Source organism: Syngnathoides biaculeatus, chromosome 4 (assembly GCF_019802595.1).
Source record: "Syngnathoides biaculeatus isolate LvHL_M chromosome 4, ASM1980259v1, whole genome shotgun sequence".
NCBI classification, from domain to species: domain Eukaryota; kingdom Metazoa; phylum Chordata; class Actinopteri; order Syngnathiformes; family Syngnathidae; genus Syngnathoides; species Syngnathoides biaculeatus.
Window position 1 is genome coordinate 24,187,153 of NC_084643.1, and position 27,436 is coordinate 24,214,588.

Consider the following 27,436-nt stretch of genomic DNA (forward strand, 5'->3'; position numbering starts at 1 on the left):
TAGCAGAATTTTAAAATCTATTCCAAAGCTGACTGGAAGCCAGTGCAAGGACTTTAGGATTGGAGTTATATGCTCTGACCGCATTGTTTTGGTCAGAACGCGAGCTGCAGCGTCCAGTCAGAAGACAGTACAGTAGTCAAGTCTACTTGAGATAAAAGCATGGATAAGCTTTTCCTGGTCTCCTTAATACATACAAGACTTGACTCTAGATATGTTTTTCAGATGGTAGAAGGCAGTTTTTGTGACTGATTTGATATGATTGTTGAAAGTCAGGTCGGAATCAATCAGAACACAAAGTTTTTGGACTTGATCCTTGGTTTTTAAAGATGGAGAGTCCAGGTGCTTACTAACAGCAATTCTATTTTCTTTATTGCCAAAAACAATTGTCTCAGTTTTGCTGTGAGTTAGTTGAAGAAAATTTTGGCTCATCCAGTTATTTATCTGATTTAGACAGTGGGACAATACCTCAATTGAACTGTAGTCATCTGGAGACACTGCTAAATATAATTGTGTGTCATCTGCACAGCTATGGTAGTCAAAATTAAAGTTCTGAAGAATATGACCCAAGGGTAGGATATACAGGCTGAACAGGAGAGGTCCAAGAACTGACCCTTGAGGGACCCCATACGTCCCTGCCATTCGCTGTGACCGAGCACCTCCAATGGTCACAAAGTAGCTCCTTTCCTCGACATCGGACCTAAACCATTTAAGGACCATTCCATTTAGTCCTATCGACGTTTCCAACCTGTTACCAGTATATTTTGATCTACCGTATAAAAAGCTGCGCTGAGATCCAACAAGACCAAAATTGACACCTTTCCTGAGTCAGTATTCAACCTTGTGTCATTTAGCACTTTGATAAGAGCAGATTCGGTACTGTGATGAGTTCAGAAACGTGATTGAAATTTGTCAAAAAGTCCATTTAAATTCAAGAAATTTCTGAGTTGATTAAAAATAACTTTCTCAAGAATCTTGACTATGAACGGGAGATTTGAGATGGGTCTATAGCATGCTAACATGGAATCATCCAGTGCTCTGTTTTTTAAAAGAGGCTTAAAAGCAGCTAATTTGAGAGCTTTGGGAAACTCGCCAGACTGAAGTGAGCAATTGATTATTTGCTGCAAATCAGGCAGCACTGACTTCACAATAGTTTTGAAAAAGTCAGATGGTATTGAGTCGAGACAGCTCGTTGATGGTTTCAACTACTGAACAGTTTTCTCTACAGTTTTTTGGTCAACTGTACCAAATTCTGACAAGTTAATAGAGTTTTCTCTGGGTGGCTTCATATGTGAGATCATTCCATTTTTTTGATGATTTGTGCTGACATTTGACCTGATGAATTGTATTTTTTTCACTAAAATAACAGGCAAACTCATTGCATTTTGTCAGCTGTTACGAGTTCTGGATCTATCAGATCCGTGGAGGAGGGGGGGTGTAAGCTTGTCAACCACAGCAAATAGAGCACAAGTATTGTTGAGGTTATTATTGATGATTTCAGAAAAGTTTTGTTGTCTAGCTCGAACTAACTCTTGGTTAAAATTACATAGACACTGTCTGTAGAGGTCATAGTCAATTTGGAGTTTATTTTTTCTCGACTTGTGCTCCGCTTTCCTACACTCCAATTTAGATTGCTTCACCATCATTGTGCTCCTCCACGGTGTTCTAGGTCGCCTCAGGATAGTCTTAGTTTTAACAGGAGCGACAGCATTCATAGCATTTGTGATTTTCTAGGTGAAATTGTCCAAAAGTTCATCAACTATCTGAGCATTCACAGTCAGTGGCACAGCCGCAGTCTCCATAAACTTTGTGGCAGTACTTTCATTTATGTACCTTTTCCTAATAGAGATAGAGGTTGTCTGAACTTTTGGAAGAATCTGTAATTCAAAAAAGACACAAATATGGTCAGAAATAGACATATCCTTAATGTCAATCGATAGAACTTCAACATCCTTAGAGATGACCAGGTCTAAGATGTGACCTTGAGTGTGAGTTGGCCTCTTAATATGTTGAGAGAAGTCAAATGTGTCTAGTATTCGTTAACCACGTTTCCTTTAATAACAAAAAGTCCAGACCAATGATGTAATTGATCAACATTGATTTGTTACCCATTGACCTAATATTAAAAAGAGATAGTCTCGCAGAGATGGCTGGAGAGAATGGTTTGATTGACTCACATTTTATCCTCACTAAGTTGGAAGTTCTACTTTTTTGGTGCCATATCTTTTTGACCAATTTTCTGTCCCTTGAAATTTCAGGGATGAAAAATGCCTGATCTCCATACGGGTCTGAGTTATTCTGGAAAAGACCCGGTAAATATCAGTCAGATTTACAAATAGTCTTCATGGGTGGAGGAGGGGCCTTTCGCTTAGTGGACGGTGGTTTTAGGCGAGGGGGGATGGGAGGAAGATCTTGACGTGGTATGGGCTTGTTGACAATAGTCTTCATCCTATCCATCAGACCCAAAATTGCATTCAGGCTGGGAGAGGGGGAGCCAAAATCTACTGCAGATTGTATGGTTGTTGTAGTCATAAAGGGGAGATTCAGAGGTATGGATGGCTCCAATGGGGCAGGAATACGTGTGGGAGATTTAAAGCACTGGCACATTCCATTTGTCATTTGCTCATCACATTGTTTGGATGACGCAAATGAATCTGTGTGCACCTTGTCTTGCCTTACCTCTTGTTCCTCTGATTGTTTGGGAACAACTGGATCCTTTTGTCCTTGGTTTTTGTAAACATTTTCTTTACAGGGCGGTGGCTGACGTACACAGTAGAAAATGTTGGCAGCTAATCGCTTAACCCCTTGTCTATTTAGACAGAAACAGTCTTCTTTGTAAAGATTTTTACGATCCCAAAAAAGGCAGAAATTGTCAATGAAACGCACGCAGAGTGCAGTGCACACCTTGCCTAACCACCTATTCAATTGACGGAGCCTCGACAAATGTTCATCCACAGATTGTACAAGTGGGAGGGGTCCACTTTAAGATAAACAATGTTAAATTGTTGATTTAAGACTGTAATATGTGTTATCAACAGCATTAATAAAATGTTGTGCCATCATTGAGCATTTATTTTAATTGGTTGAATGATTCTGTTTTGACAATGACAGGGACCAGGACAGGCATGTACTGTGGCCTGTCCTGAGATATATATTACGACTGCATCAGCACATGCACAAGGATCAGATAGACAACTTTTAAAAAACCAATACAAGTAGATAGGGTTAAAAGTACTAACCTAGCAGAATAGAAATACAAATAATTCCCAATATTTGACCATATGGACAGCAGCAAAATGGTAGTGGGCATTGTACATCGGTAGAAGGGTTTTCCTGATTTTTTTAGGTCAACCTTGGGGGTGTGCATTATACTTCAGGATGCATTACACACAAGAAATTACAGTAACACAAGGGCACAACTGCATTGGAATTTGAGTCCGTTATAATATAAAATCTTAGCGTTTCCACACAGGGTTCTTAAGGAACACACTACAATACCTGATTTTAAGAAAATGTTGTCTTGGAAAATGTGTTTTATATATACCAAATATGACTTCAATTTGTTTTATACAAACTTTACAGGGCTCATTGTTATGTTATAACTATTAGCTCTGTGTGCATAGCACTTGTTTCTAGTTATGTTGTGACTTCTAGAGCTGTTTGCTTTTCTTCTCTCTCTCACTTAGATATCACGAAGGGGCTTATTGTCTGGGCTTCAGTAAGGGGTGACAACTCTTAAGGGTACCTTTTCCTCTATTTGCATGGAAATTCTCTGACTAACTCAATAAATTCCCAACTGACCCTTTTTGTAAGGAAAATCCACATAGACACGATTGCCTCCTTAATTATCCTGTCAGAAAAAGATTTGCCAAAACTGTACCAATGTCAAGCTTTGTTAAAAATTTCAGAAAAGGGTTAGGGTTAGTTTTAAATGTAAAAATTTTGGACAAGTTCGAAAAAGATATATAAGGCAAAACAGCCAGCAGCCAGCCAATGAGATACAAATTGTTTTTTCTTTTCATTAATTCATTCATCTTCGATCTAAGATCTAAGATTTATTTCAACATTTATGATAGATTAGCCATGTGTCATTTTCTTTTTGAATCCAGTTCTTGTAAAGCGGTTTGACTATATAATAAACCTTTTTTCCCCCCTAATATGTTATATACTCGAATAATATACCCTATATCTTTGTGAAATATTTCAAAACAGAAACAACACTTCAATACAATTTTGGTGGTTTTATTTCATATCTATTGTTGTATTGTATAATGGCCTAATCCAACAGCAACCGTACCGTGAATAGATCACTAAACATGGCAATCCCCATACAAACATCTGGTGTGACAAATGCAACACATTTTGAACAGCAACAATCACTTTCAAAACAGTGGAATGGGAGAAGTGTTAAATACCTATATCTGGTCCTTGCTTTCTGTTATTACTTCAAAAAGCAACAATGTGTACACCACAACAGCTGGTTACTCAGGCAGATTCTAAGGCAAGTAATTCACTTTTTTTTTTCTATTTGTGGGGAAGAAATGAGTTGAATGCCTTACCCGGAGAAGAGGAGGGGAGTGTCCCCTCCATGGCAACTGAAATGGAGGGTGTTGAAGGGTCCACTGGCACCCCTTAGGGTGTAGATTGGGGACGGAGTTGGCCGTGACATCACCACAATTCATGAAGTCACAACAAAGCCGGACCCTGATGTCCACTGAAACAAAAAATGCAAAAACAAACTTACAAGTCTGGCTGACAACCAGTTCAGGGCGTACCACGCTTCCTGCCTAAAGATGGCTGGGATGGGCTCCAGCACTTCCGTGACCCTTGTGAGGATAATCAGCTCAGAAAATAGATGGATGGAAAATTTCAAGTCATATAGTCGGTAGTAATATTGTGAGAGTTTTTCAAAAGAAATAGAAAGGGCCTGATTTAAAAAATGACTACAAACATGATTGGTTACCCAAAGAGATGTGAAAGTTGATCTACTAAATGCACACTCAGAATTGCATTTGCCAAATGCCCAAAATTGCTGTTGCAGGTGCATCCAAATGTAGAGCCAATGTGAAAAATGGAAGGTAGCAGGGCGAAGGTTTCAGCTCCTATAAATACAGTATTGATGAAACACCAGAAACTTAAAATAACTATACAAACAATGTGATTTCTGAGCTTCTGAATGATCTAATGGAACAGACCAGGAGCTAATCATATGAAGCAGTCATGTCATATCACGTATGGCACAACACTTTTCTACGCAGCATTACCTTGTGTCTGGATCATTTCACTTAGTGTTGCGCTCTCCCAACGCAGTTTTTCGGATGTGTTTCCTAACTTTTAAATGCAATTTCATGCAGCACAGGCAGATGTGTAGAATTCATAAGCACATGGGGTGAGTTAAGCAAAACCAAACATGGATTTTAGGAAGTTGCTGGCGTCCCCAAAATTACTCACGCAGAAGACGTATTTTCATCCACTAGCACTTTCAATTTCACCACTTCAAACTTCATTTTGCGCTTGCCGTGCTCTCCCATATTTTCTATGGTAACAAACCATCACAGCCACCTGAACCCCAATTATTACACTTTCTGCCAACAGAAAGCAGAAGCACTACTTTGCTAGGCTACATAATGTTTTTTTATATTAAAAGTACGTGAACATACCTCAAGCAAGCCTTACACCAAAGTCCTCCCGTCCTGAGCAATGGTGATCACCAACACGTCCACCACCCCACCCCCTATTTTCTCCTTATAACACAGTCAGCGCGATCCACTTGTGCTGTCAACCCCACAGTAATGTGTGTATCCAGTTGCATTTGAGTTCACAAGATAAAGTCCAATTATTACAAAACACAGGATGTGGTGGGGTAGGAATACAAGATTTTATTGGAGTAAACTGAAATAATGCAGTCACTCACATTTGAAAAATGTACGGGTGTGCTCAGTAATGCCCGCAGATATAAACTTGCGGGTGTGATTAGGGATGGAATCTCAAGACCTTAAAATACTCAACTGAGTTGTTATACCCGAGCATGTAGTTCTTACCTAATAACATAATCATAAATTATTAACACTGCACAGACTGAGACAGACATTTTTAAAGAGGTCAATAGACATTAAATTTCATAACTAAATATAGACCGTTCGCATTTAGATATAAGGACAGAGTAGTCAAAGTAAATCACAATCTCATATTTATTATAGTTGGATACTGAAACATTACCTGTGTTGAAATGTTTTCAGTGTAACTGAATTTCCTTTGAAATGGCTCATGATGTTGATGATTTTTGACGTAAATGTGCTCGCAGTACGTGAAAAAGCTAGGAACATGTGCTTTTGGCATAACTTCTAAACATGCTCAATACGGTTAACTTGCATTTCCTGTTTCCAGGTGAATACTGATTGTTTAGGATCAGGCTTGTCTTGTTACCAACATTTATGAAATAAATACGTAAATTAATGTCAAGGCTACACAAAATAAGTGACGTCTTTCAATATCTATGTATTTCTACCCGTAACAAATTTTACCCTTGTGATTTTTTGTGCTCAACTGTAGAGATTTGCGCCTGCAAGGGCACGCGGGAGCATATGCGCCCGTCATATCACAGTGACTGATAATGTAATCGTGAAAGAGCAAATTTGTCCTGTAGGCTGATCCGCATTACGTGCTGTCTCTCCATCTTGTCGCTCCCATGCAGACAACGTTGGCAAATGATGACAATGAAGCCAATCAACTGATCAGCATAAAATGCTCATGATTGGCTGATACCGAGCTCACTGATCAAATTTGCGTAAAGTCTCGTAATATCTTTGTCAATAAGCTGAAAGCAGCTTCTCAAGCCCTACTGTGAAACGTGTCCAAAAAGAAGTCTATCAAATATGCATAAAGCATGGATCAGTTATCTTGGCATCTTGGTGCACCTCAGTTGGTACACACAGTTAATGATGGAAGGAATACGTGTCTCATAGCAAACTGAAGCAACCAATACAACTTGGTCAAAAAAAGTCAAGAATGCCTGAATCATATTACACGACAAATTTGTGGTCTTTCATGATGGTACTATGTCAGAATACCACCATAAAATCTTGCCCTAGCTTGGTAAACCATCAGCAACATTACATGACATTTATTACAACACCACTTTATACACTCTTTTACAATTAATGGGCTTCATCTTTTTTTTAGAAATGCAGATGACGCTGGTGGAGCACTATTCGGGCTCAAAATAATTGTCATCTCTTTATGGCGTAATAAGCTATAAATACTATTTTATCATGAATAATAACATCCATAATTATGAATCCGAATTATGTTACCAAGGCAATTCAATTGTAAACATTTTGCATATCTAAAGGCTTTGCGAAAGCCAAGCACAATTTCGACTCAAATACGGCAGCCTATGAGCATTGAAGTGATGAGCCACTAAAATCGGAGTGGAAGTGTCTTTAACTGCTCTCTGTAGACAGCCATGGGGCCCAGTTAACGTGACCCAATTAAAATACAGTATTGGAGTGATGTATGTCAAGACGTAACCAACGTTCAGTTTTGGGGGATAGCGGCAGCAAGCTTTGGTTTCATTACAAGCTAAAGGATGAATGAAAGCAACCCATCAATATGAATGATGTAGATACTTCAATAAAGACTAAATTTGGCACTTTGCCACTTGAGCAAAAAATTACTAATTAAACGTTTGGGACCGCATCAGACGGTGGACTATAACATCGTTCAAGCAGGAAAGGACAAAACCTGAACCTGCAACCATGAATGGTTCCAGAAGAAAACATGGCTAACTGGATGCATGATCCAAAAATAAAAAAAAAAAAATTAAAATAAAAAAAAATAAAAATCACTGTTCTACTTTACACTACAATGGACTACAATGGGATTCAAAGACTTGAAACATCTTTCAGAATGTCTGGCCAAACCTGAGAGCAGTCGCTTATATGTCAAGAATTCTCTGAAAGTGGGTTACTTGGACTGCTAACATTCCTGCACAGTTGAATTCCGCTCATAAACGTGCCATTGAAAACACAATCAGCAAACTGAGGAAAACAAAGTATGTGCTTGGAAGAATTATTACTTGTTTAAAACGGTGGTAAATGCAAAATCGCCTTACAGGGCCGTGCTAAATCAGCTGCCTCTTTGAATCGGGGCATTTTCCACAACATTTTTGGGAGTATGTGTGAAGGTGATTCCAGATTCAAAAGGGATTATGAATCCCAACCGTACTTCAAGGGAATCTCAGCGGCTACTCAAAATTAACTTCTCCAATGTATGTTTAATGTATATCAGGAAGAAGTTATAAAGCAGGTGTCCAAAAGAATCTTTTCAACACTAAAAAGGATCAAGACATTTACAAGAAACACAATGGGCCAGCAGAGATTAAATGCACTAGCTATGTTGTCCATTGAAAATAAATTAATTCATGGATTCCTGGACTTTGACAAACGGGTTATTGACAAGTTTGCCCGGATGAAAGATCGATGTGTATCCTTTCTATTCAAAAAGTGAAAAGCTCTGGTGAGTGATACTTTCATTTGGAATCTTTTCAAGCTTTTATTTATATTCTTAATTTGTAAAGCTATGAATAAAAAAAGGATTATGTTCTTGAATTGAAATATAATTTCAATATAATTTGGTGCCCCACTCAACTTTTCATGTTAGAGACGCCACTGCAAAATGCAATCTGACGCTCTCATTGCCCTTTAAGTGCAGTGTTCAGAGAGGCAAAACTTGCTGTATTTGGTATGAATTGACAAACAAGTGTACTGGCCATTGGCAGAAGTGCCCCCAGCATCTTGAATGTGTCAATTCTCACTGCAAAGATCTCATCGTGCTTGAGACTCCAGCCGCTGTCTCCTCAGTCACAGCGCCGGAGTGTTTGGCACGCTGAATAACCAAACGGCACACTCCAACAACCCTCTTGAGCTTCTCAATACTCCGCAGTATAGAGCGCACACTTGGAGTAAATTTCCCAATGTAACCCTTCTGTTGCGGAGGACAGACCGGAAAATGTGTCATCGGTCAATGCAGCTGGACACACAGATGACCATGTTGATGATAACAATAATGGACCAATGTATTGTTTTGTGTTGTGAAGAGGGGGAGAGTGGTCATCACTGGTGTTTGGAGTGGCCTGTCTATTGAAGTAGAGCTTGAACTATGTTCATGTACCTTTAATACGATACCGCGTTAAAGCAGGCAAAAATGTTATGTAGCCAAGCCATCTTCTGGTAGGACTACAGTTTGACGTAAATATACTGGAATTCTGTCTGATCAAGCTCGAAAGCGTCATTAAACATTGGTTTGTGCGCATGAATTAATGTTGACAACAGCGCCAAGTTTGTTGACAATAACAAGGATGGAAAGTTAAGAGCTGGTCGCAATTGCAATTCTATTGGGCAACGTCAGGTGCACTGTCAAGAGAGTTGTCATTGATATGTCTCACTACACAGAAGAGCTCCCAAAAATCAAACTTGCTTGACTTTTCACTTTGGCGTCATATGGGTATTGCAGGGCCAAACCGTTGGTTGTGGATTATCTCACACGACAAAATATGTCGGGCCCAGTACGGGAAATCTGCCGCAATAGTTAATCGGGTCAATATTGGGATTAAAATCCTGTAGTTTTATCTGGTCATAAGTACAACTTTTAGAATAGAGTTTAAAGTTTTTTCTTGTCACACTAGACAGTTTCATTTACTGCCCATTTTTCCCCTATTTTTGTGACTGCAAACCCCGCAGCTATTTTCTCCACAGGCTCTTGTTCATGTCGACTTCCTTTTTCCAGTCTATAGGACAACAACTCTCTTACTCAGTACGTCATGAATCACAACTTGTGACAGGTTAATTACAGTAAACAGATTCAGGCTTCTCACTCCTAGAGGCACATGTAAGAGTTGAGGCTTTTATCGTCTGTCAGCTGGGGAGCTGAGGAAACCCATCCGACCACAGGTAATCGGCCAGAAAACTATAAATTGCAGTGGGATCACAAATGCATCTTTCAATATTCATAGAAGAGAGCAAATGTAAATAATTGGATACGTGGATTATCTTCCATGAAGAAGTGGAAGAAAACATCATATTAAAAAGTGAAATATAAATCTGTAATGAGAGGCACAATGCACAAATAAAATCTCAATAGTGTCGCCGTCTTTCACAATGCACAAAACAGCAGAAATTGGTCGTGTTGCTGTCTGACCTCTAAAAATGTAATATCCACTAAAAACTGTGACCCTTGACCCATAAAATATGTGGCGATATGATTTCAGGTGATAGATTTAATAGTGGTGGAACTATATTAAAATTGATCATATTTCAATGAGAAGCTCTCGTTAATCCCATTATATGGAATATAAATATTTTGCATTATTGCAGTAAAAAATTTCATTAATTAATTAATTTGATGAATACATTTTCATTTAATCGCATTGAAATACATTTTAAATTTCTTTTCCTTTATTGGAAAAAAAGAGGACAATATTTTAAATTGACAGTGCAGAAATGGACTATAATGGATGTAGGTACTGCTTTGGTCCATAAAATGTCAGGAAAAAAGCAAAACTCTTGACAATAATTTTCCAAAGTACAAGTAGAAGTTCCCTAATTGATGTCTTGTTTTGATAAATTTCAGTTTTCAGAGAGGATGACAAAAATCTGACATTTATTGTAGAGAGGCTGAAAGTCTGAGGATTTTGGACAATTTTAAATGGGCTTTACGTGATCAGAATTTTTGGGGCCGATCACGGATCAGGAAGTTCAAAAAACATGATAACTGACCACCGATCCAATCAAGAGATGGAGCAATGTGTGCATTTATATGACATGTACATTTATTGTATGTACTTCTGTACTGTATAACTTGTTCATTTATTGTCTATACTTGTATAAGAACTGTATTCATCCATCCATCCCTTCATTTTCTGTACCACTTATCCTCAATAGGGTCCCAGGCGTGCTAGAGGTTAAATTATTCTCCATCAAAAAGTTCAAACATCAATGACCTCTCGGGGGCATTCAAGGGTCCATCCATCCATTCATCTATTTTCTAAGCCACTTATCCTCACAAGGGTTGCAGGAGTGCTGGAGCCTCTCGCAGCTTTCATTGAGCAGGAAACAGGGTACACCATGAACTAGGTGCCAGCCAATCGCAAGGTACATCAAGACAGACAACAGTCACACTCACAATCACACCTTTAGAGTGTCCATTTAATGCATGTTTTTTGGATGAGGGAGGAAACCGGAGTGCCTGGAAAAAACCCACACAAGCACGGGGAGAATATGCAAACGCCACACACGTGGGACAGGGATTGAACCCGGTCCTCAGAAATGTGAGGCCAACGCTTTACAGCTGCAACACCATGCCGCCCCATTCAAGGATTCGCCACTGATATAAGGTTAGGTCAAATCAACATTACAACATGACAGAAATAATAGGTGCTAACTTATTGTAATTAAATTATTTTAACAAATACCGTTAATGGCACGCTTACTCCAACTTTCTCACAGTCCCAATATATGGAAGGGTGTTGTCCAGAGTTTCCGTCCATTTGTGTTTTCCTGTCATTTTTTTAAGCTCACGCGGCATTGCTCAAGTGCTGCCTTGTGTACATGATAATGTTCCCAACGACGTACAATGAAGAAAGTAAGTATTTGAACATGGTGCGAGATTGCAAGTTCTCCCACGTAGAAATCATGGAGGGGTCTGAAATTTTCATTGTCGTACTCGGTCTGGACTTACGTAGGTTCGGCACTAATTCAAGAATACTTATTGAGGGGAGCGCGTGACGTTACACAAAGAAAACGAGACAAACAACTCGTAAATCAAGCCTCGCCTTCTTTTCCTTCATACGGCAGTTCACAAACGGCTATACAGATACATATACAGATTCTGCACACAAATGTGATATGTAACACGAAAATAGGAAACTGTCAATGACGAATTCGTCTTTGGGTATAATATATTATATTATGTGGCTTCTCGGTCTTCCTCTGACTCTGGAAAGATCTCACGCTAATATCAATGGTTTCTCCGTCGATATGCATGTAAATACCATTGAAATACCCCTCGCTGAAATACTTGAAGCACTGCTGTCTGCTTTTCAACGATATTTCACTGTTAGCTAAGAATGCGAGTGAGAAATCAGCCGGTAAATCGGACAGTTTTGCTCTATTCTTGTCTTGCTGCGCCGCCCTTTTTGCGAATTGTTTGTCTGACGTCAGCGCACGTGGCGTGATGTCACTTCAGGAGGCGTGGTTAAGTGCCCTGTACGGAGGGGTCAATTGGCAAACAGCTTGGTGAAAAAAGGTCCATTGTTAAGAGAAATCATTAGCAAATGGAAGACGCTAAACATGACGGTCAATCTTAATCGGAGTGGAGCCCCATTCAAGATATCACCTCGTGGGGTCTCAACGATCCTTAGAAAGCCAGCCCAGGACTACAAGACAGGACTTGGTCAATGACCTGAAAAGAGCTGGGACCACCGTTTCCTAGGTGACTGTTGGTAATACACTAAGACGTCATGGTTTGAAACTATGCATGGCATGGAAGGGTCCCCTGCTTAAACCAGCACATATCACGGCCCGTCTTAAGTTTGCAAATGACCATTTGGATGATATAGAGGAGTCACGGGAGGACTGGGACGGCTGCATTGTATTAAGGAGAGGATGACCGCGGCCATGTATTGTGAGATTTTGGGGAACTAACTTTTTCCCTCAGTCAGAGCATTGAAGATGGGTCATGGCTGGGTCTTTCTACATGACAATGACCCGAAGCACACAGCCAGGAAAAACAAGGAGTGGCTCTGTAAGATGCATATCAAGGTTCTGGCGTGGCCTAGACAGTCTCCATACCTAAATCCAATGGCAAATCTTTGGAGGGAGCTAAAACTCCTTGTTTCTCAGCGACAGCCTAGAAACCTGTCTGATCTGGACAAGATCTGTGTGAAGGAGTGGGCCAAAATCCCTCCTGCAGTGTGTACAAACCTGGTGAACAACTATAGGAAACGTTTGAGCTCTGTAATTGCAAACAAAGGCTACTGTACCAAATATTAACATTGGTTTTCTCAGGTGTTCAAATACCTATTTGGAGCTATATCACACAAATCGTTAAAAAAAAATCATACATTGTGTTTTCTGGATTTTTCTTTTTAGATTATCTGTCTCACAGTGGACACGCACCTACGATAATTTCAGACCCCTCCATGATTTCTAAGTGGGAGAACTTGCAATATAGCAGGGTGCTCAAATACTTATTTTCTTCACTGTATCTTTGACCTCAGTTGTAAGTAGGTGACAGAGCTCCATGTAGATTAGAGCCTCCAGCAGGAACGGTTTACACCTGAATTATGTGTTTGATTTGACAACAAGCCCATTAAAAACCAAATTTGCCAACTGTAATTTATGAGATAGAATATTATCAGCTCAAAATGTAGTTTTAATCAAGTTCTCGAGATTTATACACATTATCTGGATTATGGTAATTTGTTAAAGTTAACAAATGTATAGGTAGTCCCAAAGTTTAGGTACCAGGGATGAGAATTTATTTGTGTGATACAGCTGCAAATAAGCATTTGAACACCTCAGAAAAACAATGTTATTAATTGGTACAGTAGCCTTTGTTTGCAATTACAGAGGTCAAACGTTTCCTCTAGTTGTTCACCAGGTTTGCACGCACTGCAGGAGGGATTTTGTCTATTCCAGACAGATCTTCTCTAGATCAGACAGGTTTCTGGGCTGTCACTGAGAAACACGGAGTTTCACCTCTCACCAAAGACTTTCATTGGGTTTATGTCTGGAAACTGGCTAGGCCATGCCAGAACCTTGATATGCTTCTTACGGAGCCACTCCTTGGTTTTCCTGGCTGTGTGCTGTGTGTCATGTTGAAAGACCCAGCCACAACCCATTTTCAATGCTCAGACTGAGGGAAAGAGGTTGTTCTCCAAAATCTCACAATACATGGCCGCGGTCCTCCTATCCTTAATACACTGCAGTGGTCCTGTCCCATGTGCAGAAAAACATCCCCAAAGCATGATGCTCCAACCCCCGTGCTTCACAGTAGGGATGGTATTCTTGGGATGGAACTCATCATTCATCTTCCTCCAAATACGGTTCGTGGAATTGTGATCAAAAAGTTCCATTTTGGTCTCATCTGACCACAAAACATTCTCCCATGACTCCTCTGTGTCATCCAAATGGTCATTGGCAAACTTAAGACGGGCCTTGACATGTGCTGGTTTAAGCAGGGGAACCTTCCGGGCCATGCATGATTTCTAACCATGATGTCTTAGTGTATTACCAACACGCACCTTGAAAACGGTGGTTCCAGCTCTTTTCAGGTCATTGACCAAGTCCTGTCGTGTAGTCCTGGGCTGATTCCTCACCTTTCTAAGGATCGTTGAGACCCCACGAGGTGGCATCTTGCATGGGGATCCACTCAGACTGAGATTGACAGTCATGTTTAGCTTCTTCCATTTTCTAATGATTGCTCCAACAGTGGACCTTTTGTCACCAAGCTGTTTGGCAATTTCTCCGTTGCTCTTTCCAGCCGAGTGGAGTTGTACAATTTTGTCTCTGATGTCTTTGGACAGCTCTTTGGTTTTGGGCATGTTACAAGTTTGAGTCTTACTGATTGTATGGGGAGGACAGGTGTCTTTATGCAGCTAACGACCTCACACAGGTGGATCTGATTGAGGATAATACATGGAGTGGAGGTGGACTTTTGAAAGCGGACTAACAGGTATTTGAGGGTCAGAATTCTAGCTGATAGACAGGCGTTCAAATACTTATTTGCGGCTGTATCACACAAATAAAATGTTAAAAAAAAAATCATACATTGTGATTTCTGGATTTTTCTTTTTGGATTATCTCTCTCACAGTGGACATGCACCTACGACGAAAATTTCAGACCCCTCCATGATTTCTAAGTGGGAGAAATTGCAATATAGCAGTGTGTTCAAATACTTATTTTCTACACTATACCTCAATTTCATTAAGTCCCATTTGGAAAGAGTGGACACAACTACTGCAGTTGCATTTTTCTACGGATCCCCTCTCTTTGTTGTTTGCATGCAATGAGCACACGCATAAGTTAGATTTTTTTTCCCACTCTGCCTTTGAATATCTCTATAATCTTACAAAACAGAGGCATATATTTGCAATTGACTGAGTAAACTTCACTGTCATAGCAATGTTAAAATTGTTAACTTAACAATGCTGTATAGCTGGCCTGTATTCAGTTTCATCACGACACAGGGTTATATGTGCAACTTTTAAATTGACTTCTTGTTTTAAGCTTGTCGCACATTATTTTGAAGTGAGAACGCACCTGACCATAGCATTTTGGCACAAAAAGTAACTTCACATGGCACCAGTCACCCAACTGACTAGCAGTTGACTTCACTGAAGCACCGCGGATTGTAGGCTGAGGCTTTGAACACATCAGACACTACATATCGTGAACCCTCCTTGTACAATGTAATTATATTTCAAGTATTGCACTGAGACGACTGGTCATTCAATGTAAAAAAGTTAAGACAGTTTATTTACCACCACTGGTGTTGGGCACAAACACGTGATCATGCCCGTTCTTCTTTGTTGGTTTACGCCACTTCTCCAGCCAGTTCTTCGTGGCTGGAGTACGAGGCAAAGCTGGGAACCGAAATTTCTCCATTTGAGAGATTCCAGGAGAACCGCAAAGTTAGTCCCAGTTCCATTCTTAATTTTTGATGCCCAACCCTATATTCAAACCCCACAACCAAGCTTCTCGCATAGCTTAATAAACAGCTTTGTTTTTTTTCTTTTGACATCTGGCATTAAAGCATGATATTTTTTCCATAGTTTTGTAGGGCCCTAAAGTTTCTTGTTTACTTTCCACAACAATTCACTAGTATCACAATTATAAATTATCTAGTAATTACAATTTCCAAATGATGACAACTTTGCAAAAGGCAGGGATCTCTTTTGAGAGAACTCAACAATAACTGTTTCATTTTTTTACAAACTTGTTTTTTTGTGTACTATGACAAAAATGGCAAGACCCAATGACATTGTTTTTGTAAGAGTTTACCGCTCAAGATGATCGGAGGTTAAATCTGCATTCCAAGCCAGTCTTGTGTGTGTGACAGTGGGAGCCTCATCCTGATAACAGGTGGATTTGGCTTTACTCATTGTCCTCCTTGCAGAAGGGCCGCATGTAGCTGTGACTCATGGACAGTGTGGCCTGTTATCACTGTCTAAAGACTGAGGGGTTCAACTTTCCACTGACAATTCCTGCTGCCGTTAAAATAAACACAACTCCAGGGGACAGTGATGGAGGTGTCACTGTGTTGGGCCTGTGAGCTGCCAAACCAAACTATGTTCATATGATGAGTACAATGGCTGCTTTTCCCAGCCATGACTTCCCGAAGTACTGCTTCTTCTGTTTAACCAGGCGTCAGTATTTCTATTTGCTTAGCATCGCTGAACAATGACCCTGTTGTGGTGCCAGGTCCAGTCACTCACAAACCCAAATACAAACAACTCTGGCTAGCAGCTCTACATTTGTAAACAAAAAGGTAACAAGATGTCACTCAGAAATATTTCGACTGCCCCAGACGAATAATGAGAGGTAAGAATTGTTTAATGCAAAATAACTTTAAGCCTGCAAATGCAAACAGAAGCCAAGCAATTATTTTTGACAGCCATCATTTCAAAGATCAATCGCATTGTATTAATTTCATAAATATGAAAGTCATCTGGTACGTCTGCTCATCTCATTAAAGATATCCTCATAAAAACGTCAGAAATGGGCTGAAGCTTGTAGAGGAGGGTTAAGGCTCCTGCAGCTTGTAACAGATAAGACAGCTCTGAGTAATCTGAGTCGAAGTCGTTGGATAAAGGCAGTTTGTCTCTTCTTGGGCTGTCTGTCCACACCTACTGTGTAATTAGGCCTAATTATGAGGAAAAAGGTCCGCTTCCCCTTCATGTTATTAAATAAGAACCTGCCTCATCTGCCAAGAGTCTCTCAACACCAGCAAGGGGCTGGCGACCTTCAGATCAAACATTGCCACTATCTCTGTGAGCCTGTCCCACCCTTTCTTCTCCTCACCACATAAGGGAGTTATGGTGCCAGGGGCAAATTTTTTATATATTTTTTTGGAGCGGGTGGGTTGGGAGGTTGAAGTGATGGGAGAGTACTGACCACATTCCTTGTTTGACTAAGGTGCTGGTATCACGTAATCAGCAGCTCCGCACCTGAACTGCTGCCTTGTCAAAATCTGTTTTTCATAAATAACAGCGGGCAGGAGGGGGATGCTGATCACAGGAACTTACCAGAAACTTCATTATGGCCCTGCATCACAGGCACCATTATGAAGGCACTGGATTCCTAGATTCGCTGCTCTGGTATTAGTTGAATCCAATAGATCTGAGCTACATGATAGAGTATATTACATTTAAATGCATTCAATAAAGGGTTTCCAAAAAGGACATTTATGACTTATCAGACAAATATAAATCGTTTGTATAAATAAAATTTTAAAAAATGAAAACAACAAAAAAAAATCTAATCACAAGTAATCATTTACTGCTAACTCAAATAAGCTGCAGTTGTCTGGAGCTTTTCTACCTTTTTGGCATTCAAACTGCTTTAAGAAAAATGTGTTTTTTTACATTACCAAATTAACTTTTAATGATCAATCGATGAGATTGGACAAACATGAAATTACTAATAGTGATTTACAGATATTTTACAGTTCCTCTGGCCGTGCCTCTTCGTCCTGGCACGACTTTGGTGTCGCGTCCGCTGAAGACCTTAGAGTGCATGTCTTTTTGAGAGTGATGAGAATAGTTATGAGTCATTGTTGGTGCTCATTTTTCTTCTGGGTGAGAATATTCTTAGAAACAGACGTGTCCTTCAATTAGGTTTGAGAACTCTAATGAATGAAACAGGTCCCGTTCTTGTGCAGCTCACTGAAGTTCATTGGCCATTCTCTCCATGGTTGTAAAGTGATCAAATGTTAGTGTATCCTCCTCGTCTTTTCAACACTTGTGTCCTTTTCTGCCTCATCCTCACTTGCTGGCTTTATCATCTGTGCCAGGTCTCCATTAGTCAGCAACATTTTGAGATTGTTTGGGAGAAAACTTTTAAAGATACAGCACTAAAGAGCCACACTGCTAGCATTGAACAATTATTTAAATTAAGCAAGATTCAGCATTCTGTATATTTAAAGGTCACATCGTATGGAGATGTCAATGGAGGATTGACAATGGTTTAAAGTCCCTTAGCCAATCGGGACGCAGAACACAATGCGGGTTTTCACTGAGAAAATCAGGAAGCAGAACATAATGCGCATTTATACGCTTTAAAAAAAAATTAAAAAGCTACAGTCCAAAAAATTACGCCTCCCTAAAATACCTTTTACTTCTACATTGGCTTTGTTTGTTGGGGGCAAATTACTCACATTCACCTCAGCACGATAGTGCTATATCCACCAGGAACTTTCGGACCTCGCATACCGACACAAAATAACACTTTCAAGTGACTTCCAATCCAATTATAACATCCCTGACAAGCTAGCGAGACCGCCAGGCTCGCCGTGGATTGTTGTCGGGCCAGGGGAGCGGCGCAGGCAGAGGAGGGAGACCACCTCTTCCAAGCCTATACTTCACTAACACCAGATGCTTTGCCAACAAAAAGGACGATCTGCAATTACACTGCCTTCAGGTCAGGTGAGAGCTCTTTATGGCATGGCTCAAGATGAACTGGAAAAAAAAAGCCATTAAAAATGCTGAGACAGACTACAGGAGGAGGATAGAGTCCCACCTTGCCAGCAACAGACCTTGGGAGAATGTTGCAGGGTTTACAAACCCTCACAAACTTCAGAGACTGTGATGTGACACCAGGAGCTCAGCCTTTAACAGAATCATACCGGACATTCTGATAACCAAACTAGACATCCTGGGCTTCCCTCATCTCTCATGCACATAGATAAAGGACATTTTTTACCAATAGACCTCAGACTGTGAGATTCGGCTTAGACTTTTCCTCCACCCCCACACTGAGCACCGGCTCACCACAGGAATGCATGCTGAGCCCCTCTCCTGTACTGCTTCTGAACGTTCAACTCCATCCCAACCAACAATAATAACATCATAATCAAGTTCATTGATGACACAACAGTGGTCAGACTGATATCGAAGTGAGCCAAAGCAACCTACAGGAGGTCCAGAAGCTCACAACCTACAACAATCTGGCACGGAACACAACAACAACAACAAAGGAGAATTGAACCGCCTCTACTCTTCATCAATGGCAAATGTGTGGAGAGAGTCCGTACATTCACGTTTCTGGGAGTCCTAATCTCTGAGGACCTATCCGAGACAGACAACCTCTCTGCGGTCATCAAGAAGGCTCAACAGCATCTCCACTTTCTGAGAATCCTCAGGAAAGACAACCTTGATACAAAGTTGCAAGTGTAGTTCTATCGCTAATCCAATTAGAGCCAGATGACGTCCTATCTCTCCATCTCATACGGGAGCTGCACTGAGGCAGACAGAGCAAAGCTTCAAAGGAGCACCATAGAAGATTGTTGGATGCCTTCCCCCCCTCTTGGCAGAAATTTACTCCTTTTGATTTCAATTTACGCCTCATCAGAGCTCGGAACATTAATAAGGATATTACACACAGGTTCTCAACTGTTTGACCTTCTGCCATCTGGAAGGCGGTACGGATGCACAAAAGCTAGGACTAACAGGCTGAAGAACATTTTTTTTCAGAGAGCCATCACTGTACTGAACTCTTATTTTAACTCAATCCATGCTATTACTAAATATCTGAAGGCACGCTGATTTTAACATCTCGTCCAATACATTTTATGCATTCAATTTTACTTATCTATTTTTATTTATTTTATGAATTTATTTGTGCTGTGTGCCAACCAGATTTTTCCTGCTGTGAGTAAGTTTGCATGCCCAAATTACTGGGAATACTCAAATGGTTCCTTCTATCATCTTTTTTTTCTCTTCAGATTAAATTACACTCAATGCAATCAGATATTCTTTCCACAAACGGTCTGATGGGGATGATGCTCCTTTCATTTTAAGCCACAGTGGTTTAGTGAGTAATATTAACTTGTTGATAACTTTTTATTTGCTACAAGTCATTTGGTTAAAAATACAGCGTATCTTTATTGCACTATAAAACTTAGATGTATGCATGTGTTTTACTTTTTGCACAAAGAAAATCTGCATGCGTGACTGGTTATTACTCAGGCTAAGAAAAAAAAAACAATCGTGCAAAAGTGTGTCACTATTTTTGACACGGCAACGGAGGTCCTTTTGTTTCTGAATGCCAATCCACAATGGTTGATGAAAATAAGAGTAATTTAAAGGTCAAGTGTCGTCAAACGGATGATTTTTGGTATATTATTAATGAAAACCCCACAGCCAATATGGTCCCATGTGTTTTTTCACCACAAAACATGATTTTGACCTATACAGCTTTTTGTAACTCCCGCCATGAAAATCCTCTCGAAGGATTTGTTTTCGAGAGGAAGCAGCACCGCTCGGCTCTGTCATAAGCCACACCGGCTGGCTGTGATGACACGCAATGGCTCATCTCCGCCGCAGAAGTGGATCGGACATGATGCGGTTTGGCCGTGATCGGATATCATCTGGATATGGCTCAAAACAATAGTGTAATAGTGCCCTGAGGGCTCGAAACAATAGTGTAATATTGCCCCGGTAACTTCACTCGGTTGTGTGGTGTTGTCTTTTTCGAAAAGAGCTTTGGTGTCAGAAGGAGCGTCGGAAAAATCCAAATATCTCTGTTGTTCGGCTTCCATAGTAGCAGGCGCTGCGCGTTTTCAACGGCGGAAGTGACGATGACGTCAAAGACAGAGGACGCGACTAATATGGCGACCACTTGGATGTCGAGGGCCACTCAATTGCTCAACTTTGTCCATAGATGACGCGCTCTCCGCTCACTTTTTTTTTTCGTATAGACATTGAAGTGAAGACTGTTATGTGTATTTTTCATTACAATATCTATTTTAGAATGTTTATGGGGATGACAGTCCTACTTTAAATACTTATGCTATATTCTGATAATTTTTTTAATTGTGTAAACACATTCTTAAGACTAAATGAAGATTGATTATAGTGATTGTAGTGCATCTCGTGGACAACACTAACTTATAACACAATACCACGTCAGTAGGGTTATGAGGGGCACAGTTAAAAATATTGTTTACCTGTGCAATTTTTTAAATGTCATTCTTATTTTACAGTTACTGTATTTTTTTCTTCCATCCACATACAATACTGACTTATTTCAATTCAAAGAACTCCCTCATCACGAAGGATTATTTATTTCAGTCTAAACACAAGTTCGTGTCAGCTATTTTTCCACCACACTTGTTCACTGAGCAAAGTGTACATACACGTGAGAGGAAATTAGGTTGCAATCAAATAGTTTGGTTTTTAAGTTTGTTGTCAAATTACCTAACTGCAACAATTTGTTCTTCTTAAATATGTTTACATTTTTGGATTGTCTTGATCAGGGAGCACTTTTGCATTGCTTGATCTGTTGTTGTACAGTTTTTCCTGCCATGGCCTCCCACCATAGATAGTTCTGAGGAGGAAACCAACTTGCAGAAAGGAGAAGCAGGTCCATTATTAAAGTCCAGTTAGACAAACAGTATGGGAAGTGGTTAGGAAGCCACACACCCATTATTGTGTCTTGGTGGGGAGATCTGGAATGGATAAACAGACCCGCGTCAGATAGAGGTTGAAGTCAGACACAAGTGCACCAACACCCACTGTCAGTCACAGATCCAGTGAACGGTAAGAGGTGGCATTGTTTGCGTGAATGGCGTAAATGCTAAGCAGGGGCCATAGCAGATAAGGCCTCAATGCCTTGTGGGTGTCATTGAGGCAAGCACTGATGGAGCACCGTGTCATAGGGTCCTGAATTAGCAGATTCTGTCAGTGGTCAACAGGTACCTGAGTGCTTATCTGTTTGCATTATCACCCATTTCCTCCACAAATTCATTTAACTGGACACTAAAGGACAGAGGAACACAAGAGGGTCAATAGCTTAAGTGTCATACATCAACACTTTATTCAGTGTGATGGCCTAAAGATCAGCAAGGATGTACCCCCATATATATATATATATATATATATATATATATATATATGGACACACACACATCTGCAATTCAAACAAGACTCAAAGATGTAAGACTATTGAGATTTACACGATTAGGAAATTTTGGGGATGATAATTGATCACCAATCCTAGATGGATCAATCTGACTATTTAAATAGGGATGAGAATGCCAAATGAGAAAAAAGTCTGAGTATTAGCCAGGGATCTGGGGGCCGCGAAGCCCCCGGAAGCTCAGCGATTTTAGCAATTTGTTAGCCCCAAAACCATTAATTTCAATACTGAATTTAACTGTATTTGTGGAAAAAATGTCCCTTGTTTGGTGCTCTACCAATACAGCAAAAATTGAAATATCAGTTTCATTTCTTCAATGCTTGAATTATTGTACTTATTTGAAGCACATTACATAAGAGTTTCACCATTTGCCAAACTTCAGAATGAATTTTCCATTTCTTTCACTGTTTAATATGGACACAATTATATTTTCTTTTCGATATGCAGTCAGTTATTCATAGAATTAGTATAGTGTAGAGATGAAGCACAAGTTTTTAGACCAATATGAATAAAAATTACCTTACCACATATGTGCTGTAGGCTGCTTTATCCATATTTCTCTTCAAGAATTTAATCAATTCAAAGTTTTTAGTATTTCAATGAATAGTTCGCTCGATCTTCATCCTTTTTTTCTAACACTTTGGCCATCGTAAAACTTTGAACACACCGTCGCTCAGTTCGCGATATCTAAGTCCCACGCGCCATTACTTGGCTAACTAACAAGTTACACTGCGAGTTCTGAGAACCGAGAACACATGTACATGGCAATGGAGAAACTCGATTAACCACTAACACAATTGGATCGTTCTACCGTATAACTCTGTTGTCCAATCCGCAAACAAGTTTTAATGTTTATGTCGCAAAATGCAAATATTTACACTACCGAGCAAGTTAGAACGGCATATGATAGTCGTGCTTGTGCTAGCACTAAGCTGAACTTGCAGCTCAGAGCCCACCACCGAGAGGCAGGCGCACGATACCCTACCCCTGAAATTTTCTCAACGGATTTGCGCTTATCTCGAGAAATCGGAAATCCGCCGATCGGAGAAAATTCTCATCCCTGATTTAAATGACTTGTTCATTTACTGTATTTCCTTGTGTACGGAGTATCTTGAAAAGTATTCACGAGTAAGTTAATGTATTATACTCAGTCAGGTAAGACCACAATGACAACATAACAGAAAAAAGGGGTGCTAATTTACTGCAATTAAATTACTTCACGCACCAATACTTCAGAACAAGATTAGAAAAAACGCTGCCATGTTTTCGTACAATCATAAGTACTAGGACAAGCTTGCTAGGCTACATAACATTTTGTTGCCTCCTTGCGAGATGTATATTATGAACATACCTCAAGCAATCCTAAAAAAGGACATCCTCTGCCCAACACTGGTGACCAAATCACAGATTTTCCTCCATTTTGTTCTTGGAATTAACAGGGGTGGCCAATGCCTCCCTCTCAAGCTCCATGCAGCTCTTTGCCTCCTTTAATGGGGCTCTCGTAAAGCCGCAAAATCATATTGAAGTTCTGTTTTGTTAATGTGCGTGCGGTTTGCTTGCGTTAATAACAGGAGTTGCGAGTGCGCTGTGCTTGTGCTTATTACGATATTGGCGTGAACACATTACTTGAGTTTATTACAGTTGTTTTGGGTATCGCGAGAAAAACCTCAGTGTGTGTGGATGAGTGTGTCGATGGGTGAGTGAAACAGGACTGCACAGGCGTGTGCAGCAGGAGGGTGTAAAGGAAAAAAAGCATGACTTCTTCTTCTTTCGGCTTGTCCTGTTAGGGGTCGCCACAGCATGTCATCTTTTTCCATCTAGGCCGATCATGTGCATCCTCCTCTTTAACACCCACTGTCCTCATGTCCTCTCTCACAACATCCATCAGTCTTTTCTTTGGTCTTCCTCTCGCTCTTTTGCCTAGCAGCTCCATCCTCAGCACCCTTCTACCAATATACTCACTCTCACGCCTCTGAACATGTGAAAACATGTCTGCTCTCTCTAACCTTGTCTCCAAAACATCCAACTTTGGCTGTCCTTCTAATGAGCTAATTTCTAATCCTATCCACCCTGTTCACACCAATCGAGAACCTCAGCATCTTCATTTCTGCTACCTCCAGTTCTGCTTCCTGTTGTTTCCTCAGTGCCACCGTGTCTAATCCGTACATCATGGCAAGCCTCACCACTGTTTTTATAGACTTTGCCCTTCATCCTAGCGGAGACTCTTCTGTCACATAGAACACCAGACACTAGGGATCGCAAAAAAAAACACTTACTTTCATAATCGGTTTTAACCGAACACCTGTAGCAAAAAAACGATTAACCGGTTTTAAAATCGGTACCATTGTAGTGTTTACATAATTTACCCGCGGGACCTCTAGTTGGGGTGCGGGGTTCCGCACGGACTGTTTTTGTTGTTGCTTTTCCGGAGTGACGAGTTCACAGAGTTCCCGCCGCTATGCGAGTAGTGTTTTGATGTCTGCCAATAAAACAAGTTTTGTTCCTGTGTCCGACACTCCGCCTCCGACTCCTTTTCTCCGGCGCTACACCATCGATCGTTAATTTACTCCGCGGTAATGGGGTAGTTTGTATACAATATTGACAAACAAGCTTGTTGAATGTGGCTTTCAACAACGCACTTGTGTAAGTAAAATTTTTGTTCTTTTTTTTGGAAAAATGTTTTAACATTAACATTCTTGAAAAAAGTGGAAATGATATTGAAAAAAATAGCGCAATGTGGAATACCGGAACCGGAAGAAATTATTGGAAATTTTAACCGATTTCGAAAGTCCGATTACGGTTTCGGTTTTAAACAATCGAAAACCGGTTATAACCGATTAATTGTAACCGTTTGCGATCCCTACCAGACACCTTCCGCCAACTGTTCCATCCCACTTGGACCCATTTCTTCACTTCCTTACCACACTCTCCATTGCTCTGTATTGTTGACCCCAAGTATTTGAAGTCGTCCACCTTTGCTATCTCTTCTCCCTGGAGCTTTACTCTTCTTCCTCCGCCCCTCTCATTCACGCACATATAGTCTGTTTTACTTCAGCTAATCTTCATTCCTCTCCTTTTCAGTGCGTACCTCCATCTTTGTAACTGTTCCTCCGCCTGTTCCCTGCTTTCACAGCAGATCACAATATCATCTGCGAATATCATGGTCCAAGGGGATTCCAGTCAAACCTCATCTGTCAGCCTATCTATGACTACCGCAAACAGTAAGGGGCTCAGCACGGAACCCTGATGCAGTCCCACCTCCACCTTAAATTCTTCTGACACACCTACGGCACATCTCACCACTGTTCTGCTTGCCCTCATACATGTCCTGTACTATTCTAATATATTTCTCCGCCACATCAGACTTGCGCATGCAGTACCACAATTCCTTTCTTGGTACTCTGTCGTAGGCTTTCTCTAGGTCTAGAAAGACGCAATGTAGCTCCTTCTGATCTTCTGTGTACTTTTCCATGAGCATCCTCAAGGCAAATAGTGCCCTTGTGGTACTCTTTCTTGGCATGAAACCATACTGTTTCTCGCAGATACTTACTTCCGTCCAGAGTCTCGGCTCCACTACTCTAAATCACATAACTTCATTGTGTGGCTCATCATCTTTATTTCGCTGTAGTTTCCACAGTTCTGAACATCATCTTTGTTCTTAAAAATGGGGACTAGCACACTTTTCCGCCATTCTTCTGGCATCTTCTCTCCCGCTAGTATTCTATTGAATAAGTTGGTCAAAATCACCACAGCCACCTCACCAAATTGTTTCCATACCTCCACTGGTATAGCATCGGGTCCAACTGTCTTTCCATTTTTCATCCTGTTTAGTGCCTTTTTAACTTCTACCTTACCTATCATTGCCACATCCTGGTTCACCTTTACTTGCTGCACATTCTTCCTATCTCTAGCCCTCTGTCTGGTCAACCTGTAGAGATCCTTTGCTCCTTTTTTCGTATCCAACCTGGAGTACATGTCGTCATATGCCACTTGTTCAGCCTACGCCACCTCTAGCTTTGCCCTACGACCCATCTCAATGTATTCCTTACACCTCTCCTCAGTCCTCTCTGTCCCACTTCTTCTTTGCTAATCTCTTTCCTTGGATGACTTCCTGTATTTTGGGGTTCCACCACCAAGTCTCCTCCCCTTCTCTCCTGCCTGCCTCTCTGAATATCTTGGAAGTAGTATTCCAGTCTTCTGGGAGCTCTTCCTGACCATCTAGAGCCTGTCTCACCTCTTTTCGAAAGGCCACACAACATTCTTCCTTTCTCAACTTCTACCACCTGATTCTCTGCTCTACCTTTGTCTTCTTAATCTTCCTACCCGCTACAAGAGTCATCCTACACACCACCATCCTATGCTGTCGAGCCACACTCTCCCCCACCAATACCTTACAGTCAGTAACCTCCTTCAGATTACATCGACTGCACAAAATATAATCCACCTGCATGCTTCTACCTCTGCTCTTGTAGGTCACTCTGACACAAGACTTCACCTGTAACCCCTGGAGACACTGCTAAATATAACTGTTATCAGGATAGGTATGATAGTCAGCATTAAGGTTATGAAGAATTTGACCCAAGGATAACATATACAGGCTGAACTTGAGGGATCCAAGAATTGACTGAGTTGGAAATTTTATGTTTTGCATATACTGTATATCAAATATTAGTTCTATTCATTTCCTTAAGGGACCACATAGGGGAGGGGTCAGGAACCTTTTCGACTGAGAGAGCCATAAATGCCAAATGTTTTAAAATGTAATTTCAAAAGAGCTATACAGTATTTTAAAAATTAAGAACAAGTGTATTTGCGCATTTATGTAACAACAACACTTTTACAATAAGTGTCTGAATTCTTTCAAATAACATTGTTACGCTGTTGGTAACCAATGATGACAAAAGTACTTTTTATTTACCATTGATGCGACTTCTGGTGCTGCATGGTTTTTCTGTTGGCTTTATAGTCCGTTTCATATGTCGTTGGATTAAGATTCATGCCGGTATTGAGACTTCCATCCGTGAACGTAATTCAATTTGATTAGCCATCAAAATGGTACGATGGTGAACAGTTCTTGTTGACAAAGGTATGTCTTTTATTCGTTTGATTATCTTGTCTCTATGCAAAGTTGTCAAAATGTTTATTGGCAACATCAAGTATGAATGCTTTGGTAAACTCCCAATCTGTGAAATTAGACATACAGCAGAACCCTCTCACTCCACAAAGGCTGTTTATTCCTGTT

The 27,436-nt window shown here is 40.5% G+C and overlaps 1 protein-coding gene across 4 annotated transcripts in view; it reads right to left on the reverse strand.

Moving 5' to 3' along the window:
* The window catches only part of gnb1l (guanine nucleotide binding protein (G protein), beta polypeptide 1-like), a 65,146-nt gene that overhangs the window by 36,702 nt on the left and 1,008 nt on the right, over positions 1-27,436 (reverse strand). For all 4 annotated transcript variants that reach the window (XR_009794698.1, XM_061817774.1, XM_061817772.1 and 1 more), the window contains exon 2: positions 4,557-4,711. Coding sequence is in view for 3 of the 4 variants with exons in the window: in XM_061817774.1 (XP_061673758.1) it covers positions 4,557-4,666 (110 nt within the window). In the remaining variant the exon portion in view is untranslated. The remainder of the gene's footprint in view (positions 1-4,556; positions 4,712-27,436) is intronic.